We start from the raw sequence: 13,900 nt of genomic DNA on the forward strand, positions 1-13,900 counted from the left end.
GATAGGGCTGGTAGTCAAAAACAACTAAAGCAAGAATTCCTACCATTGCAGGACTAGAGAGGTGTGGCCGCCAGACATGACACTTCTTGCTACCCTCATCATGAACACTATAGACCTGTGGAGAGCATTTTGATTACATCCATGCAAGATTTTGCAAGGGTGCACTCACTGTGTTCTCAGTCTGTCATTTCTCAAGGCACCCCCTCATAGTATGGATGCTGGCTGTCTAACAGGTTAAGAACCTTACTGAAGAGATGGCAGCTCTGGATGAAAATATTTCTAAACTCACTAAGGAGAAAAAGGCCCTCCAGGAAGCCCACCAGCAGACACTGGACGACTTGCAAGTTGAGGAAGACAAAGTCAGCACACTCACCAAAACCAAGACCAAACTGGAGCAGCAAGTAGATGATGTAAGAAGAAGCTTTTGCGTTGTTCATGTGGATGCTCTGACAAGTTGGAAGAGACTAGAAATCTGTAGTTGGGAGTATAAGCATCACCTAAAGCAGCCAAGCCAGGTCTAATAATTTCAGCTAATAAATCATGGCCAGTTGACAGGGTACTGTGGAATCCAGTACATCTTTCATCTCTCCCTGCCTATTTAAACTATGTTCATCACTGGGTATTTCAGCACTGTAGACTTCTGTGCCCTGTTTTAACCAATTAGCTGGAGCAGTACAACTGTGGCAGTTTGAGTTTGCTGCAGAGTTATTTGTGGTCTCTTACTGTGCAGTGTGGATATACTCCAGGAAGTTATGAACACTAGGAATTCATCCATATTTAGCAGTCTATATGCTAGGAACTGCAGCCACTGGAAAATTTTAATTTCTTTATTTTTCAAAAACTTACATTTCAACTGTGCACAGCCAAGCTATGGACAGCTTAATATTGGAAAGCAAATCATAATGGCAGATCTGATCTTGCTGTAAGAGTGTAGCACAGGTGGAGATGAGAAGTACATACAGGATCAGATTGTTTTCTCTATTCATCAATTTCCAACTCTAGTTAGGTTTTTAAATCAAGAATAGTTACTTTCAAAGTATAATTTATGTGTTTCAGAGTATGTTTTATGTGTTTTAGCTTGAAGGATCTCTGGAACAAGAGAAGAAATTGCGAATGGACCTTGAGAGAGCAAAGAGAAAACTGGAGGGAGATCTGAAAATGTCTCAGGATTTCATCATGGATCTGGAAAATGATAAACAACAGATGGATGACAGGCTAAAAAAGTATTGCACTGACTTTTTATGCTCTGAATTGTACAACAGAGATTTCATCTTAACCGTATTGAATTTGCATTCTTGCTCTTTAACAGAAAGGATTTTGAAATTATCCAGTTGCAAAGTAAAATTGAAGATGAGCAGGCTCAAAGTTCTCAGCTACAAAAGAAAATTAAGGAGCTTCAGGTAAAGTCTAAGAGTTACTGATATTTTTAGTAGTGGAGCACAAGTTTCTTAGAATTAATTGATATTTATTCTTAGACTCTTCTACAAGAATATATTCCTACACATGGATAAAACAATTAGCATGGACTCTGGGTGCTGCTCTCATCTCAGGGTACTTTTACAAAAGCTCTGACCCCTATTCACACGTAAATATGTAAAAAATTTCTTAAGTGAAACTTGTGGCAGGCTTTGAAAATGGAACAGATACTGAGTTATAACAATAGTGAAGCCACTATGAAATACTTTCCTAAGAAAACAATAAAATGTGACATAATCTGTCATGATCAGGACAGATCACCTTCTAAATGCAGAGCCAGGAAGGCAGTTCTCTTCAACGCTGTTATCCCATGGTTGCTCATCTCACGGTTCCTTCCATCTTGTTTGCTGATGGAGAGAGGATAACTGCTTTGTTTTGGCCAGATCTTTGGGAAATTTCTAAGAAATTCCCATTTCTTGACATTTTCCAGTGGCACGTCCTCTATTTCTTCAAGTGCAATACTAGATCCTTCATAACATAGCAAATCCATTCCAAGCTATAGCAAAAAATGACATACCAGATTTTACATTCACTGTTGTTCCAAAACAGAATCTTGCATGTCCTAGGACACAATTCAGTGAAATTTCTAGTAGTGCTTCACTCTCTATGCTGATATAAATGGATGTGAATGTTTGCTCTTTATTCCTTAATGACAATTTCAAATCTATCTATTCAGAAGTCCTCATTTAACCAATTAACTTTCACAGGCTCGAATAGAAGAATTGGAGGAAGAAATTGAGGCTGAACGTGCAATCCGTGCAAAGACTGAAAAGCAGCGAGTTGACCTCTCGAGGGAGCTAGAGGAGATCAGCGAGCGCCTGGAGGAAGCCGGCGGGGCTACCGCGGCTCAGCTTGAGATGAACAAGAAGCGTGAGGCAGAATTTCAGAAGATGCGCCGTGACCTTGAAGAGGCCACGCTGCAGCACGAAGCCACGGCTGCCGCCCTGCGGAAGAAGCATGCGGGCCGCACAGCCGAGCTTGGGGAGCAGATCGACAACCTGCAGCGAGTGAAGCAGAAGCTGGAGAAGGAGAAGAGTGAGCTGAAGATGGAGATTGATGACTTGGCCGGTAACATGGAGTCTGTCTCCAAAGCCAAGGTTGCTGCACAGGAAGAAACATTTCTCATCAATACCATTGTTCTTCTAGAACGATTAGATGAGCTGAAGGATATGCTTTCTATCTCTTAACAGAGCAATCTAGAAAAGATGTGCCGAGCTCTGGAAGACCAGTTCAGTGAAGTCAGAACAAAAGATGATGAACATATGCGACTAATTAATGATCTGAACACGCAGAAAACACGTCTACAGGCTGAGAATGGTGTGTCCCTAGATGAAATGTAATAGTCCTGTGCCAAGTACTTAAATATGCTGTCTGAATGTCTGTGTATTTTGTGATATATTCATCACTGGTCTGAACAACACTCAGACTTGTAGGATTTCCTCCTGGTGGCCGGCATAGTAACTCCCCCAAGGAAACATAAAACCAAACCAGAAGAAACACTGTCAATCAAAATGAATGTGTGAGTTTGTGGTCAGTTCATCCCCTTTCCTTTGATGCCAGCACATTTCTCTTTGATAGCTTTTTCCTACTGGTGGGAATGAAATTGCTACTCTCAATTTTACCACACTGTATCTTGTAATCACTTTCCATATGGCTAGCTCTTCTCATTCCTATGGTTTATTCCTCATACCCCTGTCTAAAATAATAAATGTTTTCTTGTTAGGTGAACTTACTCGGCAACTGGAGGAGAAGGAGTCCTTGATTTCTCAGTTGACTCGAGGCAAACATGCTTTCACTCAGCAGACTGAAGAGCTGAAAAGGCAACTAGAGGAAGAAAATAAGGTGACTTGTTTTAATTTGGACCAACAAATTGTAAAACAAATCAGTGAGCTAAAGCAATGAATGAGATTTCTCCTCAGAGAAAGCTGGAGTCATGAGAAGAAACTTTTGAACTTTGCATTGGAGTATAACACAGAGAAGAGACATTAGAAATGAAATAAGGAAGACAATTTAAGTCCTTCTCATCGTGCTTTCTGAAGTTCAAAAACATGAGAGAAGTGAATGAAAATAGCTCTGTGTGCATACCTTACTGCTACAGGAAATCCCTGAGGCAAAGAAAACAGCAGCAGCCAAAAAAAAGGAAATTGAGCAGGGGTGCAGGCGTACCCAGGGTTAGATATGACAAAACAGTTTAAAGTTTCTTCCACCTTCAGATAAACACCAAACTCTACCTGAAAAGCTTATGGGAAACTTCCTGAGAGATAATTCCCACCTTGTCTGTTGCTGGATTTCTTGTGTCTTTGGCTGAAGCACTTGGTGCAGATGTGTTTGAGAGGCAGTATCCCAGAGAAGATGGACAAGCGCCTGATCTTGTTTAACAAGTCTGAAACACAGAAACCCTCATGTTATTCACTTTGCTCCTTCTGTTACTCTAGCAAATGTTGCACATGGGCAGTGATATGTGGAATTTTTATCAAAATACAGTAAAAAAATCCAGTCACAAATCAATGTTTTGATGATTTATGTAATTTTAACTACCTAGGCCAAGAACGCCCTGGCTCATGCCTTGCAGTCTGCTCGCCACGACTGCGACTTGCTCCGGGAACAATACGAGGAGGAGCAGGAAGCCAAGAGTGAGCTGCAGCGTGCCCTGTCCAAGGCCAACAGCGAAGTGGCCCAGTGGAGAACCAAATACGAGACGGACGCTATTCAGCGCACGGAGGAGCTGGAGGATGCCAAGTACGTAGAGCGATGGTCTGGAGCAAATAGAAGGATATTTAAGTATAAATGTGAGAAGGAAGTGGAGGAAACCAGAATATGCTTGTAGTGGGAATATGCAGAGCAGCATGCTTTGTAATGTGTTGGGATTGAAAAGGGGAGTGAGGAGGAGTTTAAACAAGGAGAAGGAGTAGAGGCTTGGGAGTGTCTACAGAAAGGAGAATTCCAGTACATTGACTATGGAGTTAATCATAGTAGTTGAAAAATCACGTTCTTTACACTGTCAATATTGAAAGTGGGATTCTGTTTCCTCACCACATTGGTATAGTCAACCCCTTGGGTAAGTATTCTCCTAGCGTATGCACCATTCCAGCATGCTGTCATCCAGGGTTCCTATTGATGCTCTCTGGTCACACCATCACAGCTTTCTGTGTTGCTCTCTGTGCCCATTTCTCCCATGCCAAACTCCATTCTTGTCCTTTTTCTGAGAACACCAGAACATTCTTTCTCTCAGCACTGATTGTCTCATCCTACAGAAAGAAGCTTGCTCAGCGCCTGCAGGAGTCAGAGGAGCAGATTGAGGCTGTCAACTCAAAGTGTGCTTCACTGGAGAAGACAAAGCAGAGGCTGCAGGGGGAAGTGGATGACCTCATGATTGATCTGGAGAGGTCAAACGCAGCCTGCGCAGCATTTGATAAAAAGCAGAGGAATTTTGACAAGGTTCATTCAAAGAGCCTGACAGATTTGAACATCGTTAGACATTTGATAAGCCAGGCCAAATTCTGAAATTATGAGAGTTCTGCACTCACAGTAAGATAAATTACATTTTATCCAAAGCAAAGCTATGGTAAGGAGCACACACCGGAACATACAGTAACAATAATGTCACAGTGTGAGTAACCCCATATGACCACAGAAAACAATAAAGTAGCTTTCTGATAGTTTTAAAAAGCATGAAGTCTTTGCAAGGGAGATCTATGTCTAGTCTTTGATCAAGCAGACTGAGCAAGTATTCACACACAAGCTAACAAGCCCTGACTTCCATCTGGTGCTAGCCTGCCAGCCTTGTATTTGGGTTAGGCAGAGCCTCAGACTCCTTTACACAGTTTCAGCCTTCACTGCTTTCAATAACATTTAAAAGAATTAACACTGACCAAGTGATGTTGCACAGCCCTGTGCCTTGGCCCAGCCTTGTGTGAGTGAATTAGGTGAATGTGCTAAAAAAGATGTCCCGCAGGGCAGTGGTAACTCAGGAGACAATCGGTAGAACATGATCTTTCTTAGTGGGCTGAGTGCAAGACCACTGGCTCTTGCAATAATAAAAAGGCTCACATAGCCTCATTCAGACTAACGACATCGTGTCCAGGCTGATGTCAAACCAAACTCCTGCCTGAGAGCTTGAGGTATACACTAGTGCTGGCTAAAGAGGATCATTTAAGTAGCTTCCACTGAAACAGCCAGAGTATGTATCACAGTGAGTTGATTGTCACAGGCAAAGAATAGTCCAACGCAAAAGACTGTAAGACAGGCCATGCCTTTTGAGTTCTTGTTCTGTCAACATGCAGAGACAGGAGTGCTGCAGAATGGGTCATTCTGATGCTCCTGTCACTCCAGGTCCTGGTTGAATGGAAGCAGAAGTACCAGGAGAGTCAGGCTGAGCTGGAGGGTGCCCAGAAGGAGTCTCGCTCTCTTAGCACTGAGATCTTCCGGATGAAGAATGCCTATGAAGAAATGCTTGACCAGGCTGAGACTGTCAGACGGGAGAACAAGAACCTCCAGCGTAAGTTCAGATCTCTATCAGCTGGGATACACCATGAGTCCTAAGAGGCTTCCATGTTTCTGGGCTACCAGAGCTCTACCTCTTTCCAGGGTTTTGTTCTTTATTATTTTCCCACAAAGCTCAGGTTAGGTGACTTTCTTTCCTGTTCAGCTGATCATAAAGTCACCCATAAGCACATGTCTACAGCTCATTACAGCATCCTACTTCCTCATGCTATTCCCCCTCCTTCACACCGTCATAATTCCATTCAGGGATAGGGACCAAACTAACTGAATGGATAGAAATGACAATGAAACTAGATATTAATTCTTTTTCAGATTATTTCAGTCACTGCCATTAGAAAAAATCTGGAGGGCTGTTGTCTATCTCCTGATTATTGGAGGACCACGCAGGTGTAGCACAATGGATTATCATTTAATAAGCAAACCAACTGAATAAAGGAAACACAACTCAGTTCCTTTTTGTGACTTGAGTGATCCCTGGGGAGTATATGAGGATAAAGAGAGCAATCAAACAGGACTGTCTCTGCAGATGTAATTTAACTATCCAGAGGAAGTTGACCTTAGTCTCTGAGCTCACTCCAGTTGGTCCCTCTCATTTTCAAATTGCACACTGAACTGGAAATAGCAGGTAATCAAAAATAACAATTGCACACAAGACAAGACCTATTTCTCCTCATTGCTGCATCACAATTAAATCATTATCTCTTCTGTCACCCCCATTGACAAACAACAATTGCAGGTGCCATTGACAACATTATCTGAGATGAGTTGACTGTGCATTTTCTGTGTTGCAGAGGAAATTTCTGATCTGACTGAACAGATTGCTGAATCCGGAAAAGCTAATCATGGACTGGAGAAAGCAAAGAAGCAAATTGAGCAAGAAAAGTGCGACCTTCAAGCAGCATTAGAAGAAGCAGAGGCAAGTGTAGTCAGTAAGGGGGTTTGTTTTTAGAGAGATTATGAATAGAGAAAATTCAGAGACATGTCAGTAAGACATTCAAAGAGGAGTCAGTTCATAGAACATGAGTTCTGATGAACATGGAGAAGTTGCTGGGGATCAGCTGAATCTTGGAGGTGCCACCGGTACACTGACATGCTTTGCTGACACAGGTTGCATACCAGGTCCCACAATTCCATGATTTCTCAGTCTTCCTTACTGTCTTAGGCTATTCCTCAGCTCTTCATAACTTTAGATCTTACTTTTTTACCAATCCATGACAGATTGCAGCTCCTTCAGTTCCCTCTTGTCTGGGTTCTACCTTTTGTTTTCTACCTATCCCGACTGTTTCTTGGAAAAGCTTTTATTACTTCTGTATGACTGTATCTGATTCTCCACAAAATGTCTTTGGAAGCATTTCATGGAGCTGCTTATGGTAAACCTAGGGCAGAGCTCAAACACAGAGCTGGAGAATTAACTTTGGTTGGAAAGGATCTCTGGACATCTTTAGTCCAACCTCCTGCTCAAAGCAGGGCTAACTTCAAAGTTATGTTAGGCTGCTTAAAGCCTTGTTTAATCAATCTTTATAATTTCCAAGGATGAAGATTTCACAGTATTGTTGGCCAACCTTTTCCAGTGTGGCATCATTCTCATGAGAAAACATTTTTATCCTTATATGCTTTTCTCAACTTTTGACTGTTGTCTTTTGTCTTTTTGCTGTCCATCACCAAGAAGAAAAGCCTCACCTTAGTTTCTCTGTAACTCCGCTTAGGTAGAAAAAGAAGTAAAAAAACAACTGACACACCTCTAATCTTTAGATCTCACTAGATTGGTGGGCAGTATGAGCAAGAGTTACAGTCGCCATGCAAATCCATCTGCTCTAATTTATGCATCTAAATATCATCAGTCTAATCCTGATTTAGTCACCATAGGCTCATTCTAGAATCAAAAAGGAGAAATAGGCATCTCTGGAGGGTCTGTTCCTAAAAGGGATGCCACGGCTACATCAACTGTTTCATTCTCTCGATGTGCTTATTTCTGTCCACCAGTTGTAAAGACTGAGACTCGAGCTTTTCACTCCTAGAAATCTGAAATATCTCTTTTCTGAGATTTTGGATTGGAGTATCAGAGGGAAAAGGCTGTATGAAAGGGGAACATGCCCACACAGTCACTGGGGTGGAACTAAGTGCAGAGCCCCTAAGCAGAATTCAGCATGGAGATGCAAGAGAAGGGAAATTTCTTCTGAGCATGAGGCTTGGCTGTCCTATTTTATGTTTTCACATGTTTTATTATCTCTGCAGTGTCAACATAGCCCTCAGTGCCCAATACCTTGTGGTATTGGAAGCATTTTCCTAAGGAGTCTTGTTCCTAAATTATTAATATCCAGCTGAGGTATAATGACTCTTGTGTATGGGAATAGCAGTCAGCTTTTTCAGTGCTAGGCCTTTTCTAAAGGTCCACAGTTTAGGCAAGTTTATCTGTGTTACTGGCTGCAAACTGCCAAAATTCTGCATGGGTATTTCCCAGTAATGGACACTACAGAGACAAATCATATTATTTCAACCCTGCCAGGGCTCTTTAGAACATGAAGAGGGAAAAATCCTACGTGTTCAGCTGGAGCTGAACCAGGTGAAGTCAGATGTTGATAGGAGGAGTGCAGAGAAAGATGAGGAAATTCAACAGCTGAAGAGGAATCACCAGAGGATATTAGAGTCTATGCAGACCACGCTGGATGCTGAGATCAGAAGCAGAAATGATGCTTTGAGGTTGAAAAAGAAGATGGAGGGAGATCTGAATGACATGGAAATACAGCTGAGCCATGTCAACTGTCAGGTAGCAGAGACACAGAAGCACCTCAAATCTCTGCAAGGGCAACTCAAGGTAGGAACCATAAGGGCTACTGTCCTACAAGTCTTTGCTATTCACTCTGCTTGCCTCTGAGCCTCATGGCACTTTCACCTTCAAAGGATTCCCAGCTCCATTTAGATGATGCTTTGAGAGAGAATGATGACCTGAAGGAGCAGCTTGCTATGGTAGAGCGTAGGAACAACCTGATGACAACAGAAATGGAGGAGATGCGAGCTGCTATGGAGCAGACAGAGCGAGCACGGAAAGTTTCTGAGCAGGAGCTGACAGATGCCAGTGAGCGAGTGCAGCTTCTCCACTCACAGGTATTTGGTATCTCCTTTACAACATCCATGTGGGAGTGGCATGAAACAGGGTGGGAATGACCTGTCTTTGGACTGTCCCAACAGAACACAAGCCTCCTCAACACCAAGAAGAGACTGGAAGTGGACATTACTCATTTACAGAATGAAGTTGAAGACAGCATTCAGGAAGCCAGAAATGCAGAGGAAAAAGCTAAGAAAGCAATCACAGATGTGAGTCCTCTTGCTTGCCTCTCTTCCATTTTATACTACTGCAGTCACTTTTACACTTTAGAAAGGCAGCAATCAGGTGGAGGAGAACCAATTCTTCAACACAGGAACAGAAAATATTGGTGACACACAATCCCTCCCACATGGGCCTCACACACCCTCTGCCCTACTGCTTGCCGTGGAAGACCCCTTCAGTCTAGGTCCTCTACTCATGTTCTGTCAGCAGTCTGTGTTGAAGAGGCATCTTGTCTCCCCCTCCCCATACCCACATTCACTTTTGCTTCCAGGATAAATGTAATAGACAGGATAGAACAGATGGTGGCAAAGCTGTAATAGGAAAAGTCGAGTCTGAACAAAGTCCTGTTTAGACACAGCACAGAAATTAAGACTAAAATACATGCTTCTGTACAAATGCTAGGTATGTAAGAAATAAAAAGAGAGAATAGAAATGTTTTGTTTAAAAAAGGCTACAGTTCCACAGCATCAGAAAAAACAGATCTTGGGTCTGTCTAGGGAAGGTATACAAAAATGAAACAGAAAATGGTTAAACTCAATATTGCATCAAGTCATGGTGCACCGGGCCTGCAGTGCTGTGTCCAGCTCTGGTTGCCTGCCGGCAGCAGTGCTGCCTGTTCCCCTCTGCCCGCCCTGCCCCGTCACGTTGGTGACAGCTATCTATCCCGGCTTCCCAAGATCTCAGCAGGCATAAGCTTTTCATTGTGGTTCGAGATACTCAGGGTCATTTCGTTGCCAAAAACCACTTAGGAGTCTGACTTTTCGGCAAATTTAGGCACCAAATATTCAAAAAATATTCACCAGATATTCAAAAATCATTTGGGAGCCCAGAGACGCAGAGTAGCTATCTGGTGATACTTCAAGATGCCCCTAATTTCCACTGACTCTTAAAAAATGAAAGTTCGGTACTGAGTCATTTGCATGCCTTATTTTTTTTCATGCCCTGCCCATTCTCCAAGGCAGAGTAGTTTTAGAAATACAGACACTGATAAACGGTGATCTTCTTTATATGAGTATCATATATAGTATATCATATTAGCACAGCCATGGGCACTGACTGAGAATGTGGAGAGCCATACACCACCGTGAAGTTGGGCATTGCTCCCAGGGAGAGTACAGAACTACCAGGGACAGGCAGGCATATTCGTAACATAACTGTGCACTACTACCAGGCATCCATGATGGCAGAAGAGCTGAAGAAGGAGCAGGACACCAGTGCCCACCTGGAGAGGATGAAGAGGAATCTGGAACAGACAGTGAAGGACCTGCAGCTCCGTCTGGATGAAGCTGAGCAGCTGGCACTGAAGGGTGGAAAGAAGCAACTACAGAAACTACAGGCGAGGGTATGGTGGAAGACTAGAGTAGGCTAAGGTCAAGTTCCTGAGTGGGCCCTTGGTTGCTGGAACCCCTTGGGAAGGTTACAGCAGGGACAACCCTTGGTATCTCCAGCATGTTTGATGAGCATTACACTGAGTAGTAAAATGCTGCACTGTGGGTAAGGAACTTGAGAATGACCTCATAAAAACTGGGTGGGCAAAAATGGTGGCAGATGAACACTGGAGTAGATATATATGGTTACTTAGCTAGCAAAAAGTAATTTAAAACATACTTGGAGATGAACTTGGAACTGGCAATTACAGCTCAGCCAGGAGATCTCAGTCTCATCCATGACAAGCCTCAGAAACTGTTTGTTCAATGTGCAGGAGAAGCAAAAACCCAAAAGAGAAAAAATTCTGGGCCTCATTAGGGCACTGAGAACAAGACAGAAAGTGGCATCGCTTGCCACTCTATTAAATGTACCATGTGCAGTTCTGGTCTCTGCAACTCAAGAAGGACCTGACAGTTAGAGAAGTGTCCAGGGAATGGCAGCTGAGTGGCTGGAGCCTTATGAGGAGACACAAACAAGGCTAGGACTCTTCCATTTGGAGAGAAGATGGCTGAGGGGGATGTGATCAGAGTTTTCAGAATCATGACAACAGTGACCAAGAGGTATTCTGAATGGTTATTTATCAAAATGTACAATATGAGAAATAAAGGTACATGATGCAGATCAGGACATCTTCACCTGGAGATCAGTTTAAAAGAAATAATGAAGCACTTTACAGAGTGGGCAGTGAAATTCTGGAATCTACTGCCATGGGAGGCTGTAGAGGCAGCTGGTAGAAGGTTCAAAAAGGGATTAGAAATCAACAGGTTTATAGATATACTTAAGGGGCCAGGCACAGATATGCCACCTTACACCTCTAATCTACTGACTGTGGAAGCTGGACAAGTGTGAGGGAAGTAGACGGCAGCCAGGTTTCCATGCTGTCCCTAAATAGTATATGCTGCTGCCACTCCCACAGGCAGAGCATTGGGCTAGACAGACCATTTGCCTGACCCACTTATTGCACCCTTCAACTGTTCCTGTTCCAAAATACAGCACAACTGACTGGGAATTAGGTGCTCTTGGCTTTGAGCGGAAATATCCACGCAGAAATAAAAACACTGGTGTCCATGTTTGACTTACACTGCAGAAGAGGCATGGAGCTATGGGAGGTTGTTAAGGACTATTCATGAGGATGAGCTGGACTTGAAGATTACAAATGAAACAGATTTTCCCCATTCACCTGGTGAACATTGACAGAACCCTCCCTTCCCTGTTTCAATTTCCTCTTCCCGGACAGATTTAAGCCTAATTTTGTTATAAATGCCCTAGGTATGCATAGCTAAGTTCCTTCTATACATAACTATGGATTCACACACTATGTCGTTACTAATAGAGCATGGTGAGCAATTTTTAGCTAGTCTAGCCCCAAGAAGCAGCTGCAGGAAGCCGCCCTGTGCTGCCACTTTCTTTGCAGTCTTAGCCTGCAGAACCCTGGTTTTCAGGATCCTACGACAGGATCAGTGGCCATTCTTGGCAGCATGCTCTCTTCACCATGATACTGTGTTTCAGATTAATGAGTTAGAAAACGAGCTTGATGCTGAGCAGAAACGAGGAATAGAGTCACTGAAAGGTGCTCGCAAGTATGAACGAAGGCTGAAGGAGCTCACTTACCAGGTATTTCAAATGGTCTGCCTTATTACGTGCATCACCTCGGTCCATCTTCCGACTCTGACTTGATTTTCATTTCCCACAGTCTGAAGAGGATAAGAAAAATATTCTCCGGCTCCAGGACTTGGTGGACAAGCTGCAGTTAAAAGTGAAAGCGTACAAGAAACAGGCTGAGGAAGCTGTGAGTGCAGGACCCTTTTAAAAATTTTGTGGGCCCTGGGTGGAGATTTCCAAAAGGTCTGGGCTCTCGTTAAAATAATTGAATATTCAGTTTGATAGGGTAGCCATGGCCACTGCCTTTGAATATTCCTCACCTCGTGAAGACTTACGGCTCACAACAGAGCAGGCACAGCTGTAATTATCCCGGAGTTGTTGCACATTTGGAGCCACACTAGACAATTTTCCCAGCTGGAACTAAGCAGGACTAATTTTTCTGTCCCCAACTGAGTGCTCATGCTGTTGACAGTACTAGATAGAAATGCATGGAGTACTGGCACTGCAGGGATGTAGCTGTGAGGCTAACTAGGTAGGTGATGTTACTGTGGCGCAGCCATAGGGTGTTCAGTTAATGGTAACAAGGCAATGCCAGTTTGAGTCCACGTCAGCGATGGTACTTCATGCCTTTCAGGAAGAACAGGCAAACACTAATCTCTCACGATGCCGCAAGACTCAGCACGAGCTGGAAGAGGCTGAAGAACGAGCTGATATTGCCGAATGTCAGGTTAACAAGTTGCGAGCCAAAAGTCGTGACATTGGAGGACAGGTGAGTTGGAGGACTGCAGAGAAGGTCAGTTCTGACACTGCAGTAAGTGTCACAAAGATCTGTGTCCAAACACCTGGCAGACACAGCTACGTTCTTCTCACTCTTGCATTGGAGTATGCTTATAAATGAAAGCCAGAAATTGGCGCTTAGTCAAAACCAGTGTGTTTTGAAAGTCCTTTTGGTGCCTCCCAAGAGACAGACCAGATATGATTGACTCTAAGAATCCAGGTCTTTCAGCAGAATTGGGAGATACTCGTTCTTTGCTAGGAATATGGCAGAACATTTGCAATAGCCACAGACCTAAAGCAACCATGCAGATAATTCAATTGCTCTGATAACCTCTACATTATCCTCCCTTTTTTGTATTTAGAAATCAGAGGAATGAGGTTCCCGACCAAAGCTGCGGCAAGTTCCCTTACAATATAGACTTCTGTGCATCCAACAGAGGTATTCATTACTTGCTTGAAGTAAATAGGTGTGCATGTAACTGATTTTTGATCTGGTCATATTTACCTAACCCTAAGTAGAAGCTGTGAGAAATAAAAATAAATCTGGGTGACACTCTGTAAGGACTACCAATTTGTTGAGATTGACAGTGTAGCAGGTACGGCAGCGGTTCCCAAAGTCCAGTATACGTCCTATGCAGGGAAAAGGGTTCCCAGAGCAATGGGAACACGCTCCTCAGTTGTTCTCCACTGTTGCAACTTTCATGCTTGAGAGAAGCTAACAGTTAAATAGGAAAAATACAGAAAAGACCTCTCCTTAAGGCTGTAACAGTACCTGTGACTTGAACC

At 43.2% G+C, this 13,900-nt stretch overlaps 1 protein-coding gene across 1 annotated transcript in view; it reads left to right on the forward strand.

Annotated features, from left to right (window-relative positions):
- LOC104620164 (myosin-13) overlaps window positions 1-13,130 on the forward strand; it is a gene marked incomplete at its 3' end in the record, with an annotated part of 34,930 nt that extends 21,800 nt beyond the window's left edge. Inside the window, exons 23-39 of the mRNA XM_010286294.1 lie at window positions 234-410; window positions 1,078-1,223; window positions 1,310-1,400; window positions 2,184-2,573; window positions 2,667-2,793; window positions 3,200-3,318; window positions 4,019-4,215; window positions 4,731-4,914; window positions 5,809-5,974; window positions 6,771-6,895; window positions 8,486-8,794; window positions 8,881-9,084; window positions 9,169-9,294; window positions 10,479-10,649; window positions 12,245-12,349; window positions 12,429-12,524; window positions 12,972-13,130. Of these exons, the coding sequence (XP_010284596.1) occupies window positions 234-410; window positions 1,078-1,223; window positions 1,310-1,400; window positions 2,184-2,573; window positions 2,667-2,793; window positions 3,200-3,318; window positions 4,019-4,215; window positions 4,731-4,914; window positions 5,809-5,974; window positions 6,771-6,895; window positions 8,486-8,794; window positions 8,881-9,084; window positions 9,169-9,294; window positions 10,479-10,649; window positions 12,245-12,349; window positions 12,429-12,524; window positions 12,972-13,130 (2,892 nt within the window). The remainder of the gene's footprint in view (window positions 1-233; window positions 411-1,077; window positions 1,224-1,309; window positions 1,401-2,183; window positions 2,574-2,666; window positions 2,794-3,199; window positions 3,319-4,018; window positions 4,216-4,730; window positions 4,915-5,808; window positions 5,975-6,770; window positions 6,896-8,485; window positions 8,795-8,880; window positions 9,085-9,168; window positions 9,295-10,478; window positions 10,650-12,244; window positions 12,350-12,428; window positions 12,525-12,971) is intronic.
- Window positions 13,131-13,900: the final 770 nt, after the last annotated feature.

The sequence above is a fragment of the Phaethon lepturus genome, unplaced genomic scaffold, assembly GCF_000687285.1.
Source record: "Phaethon lepturus isolate BGI_N335 unplaced genomic scaffold, ASM68728v1 scaffold6734, whole genome shotgun sequence".
Classification (NCBI taxonomy): Eukaryota; Metazoa; Chordata; class Aves; order Phaethontiformes; family Phaethontidae; genus Phaethon; species Phaethon lepturus.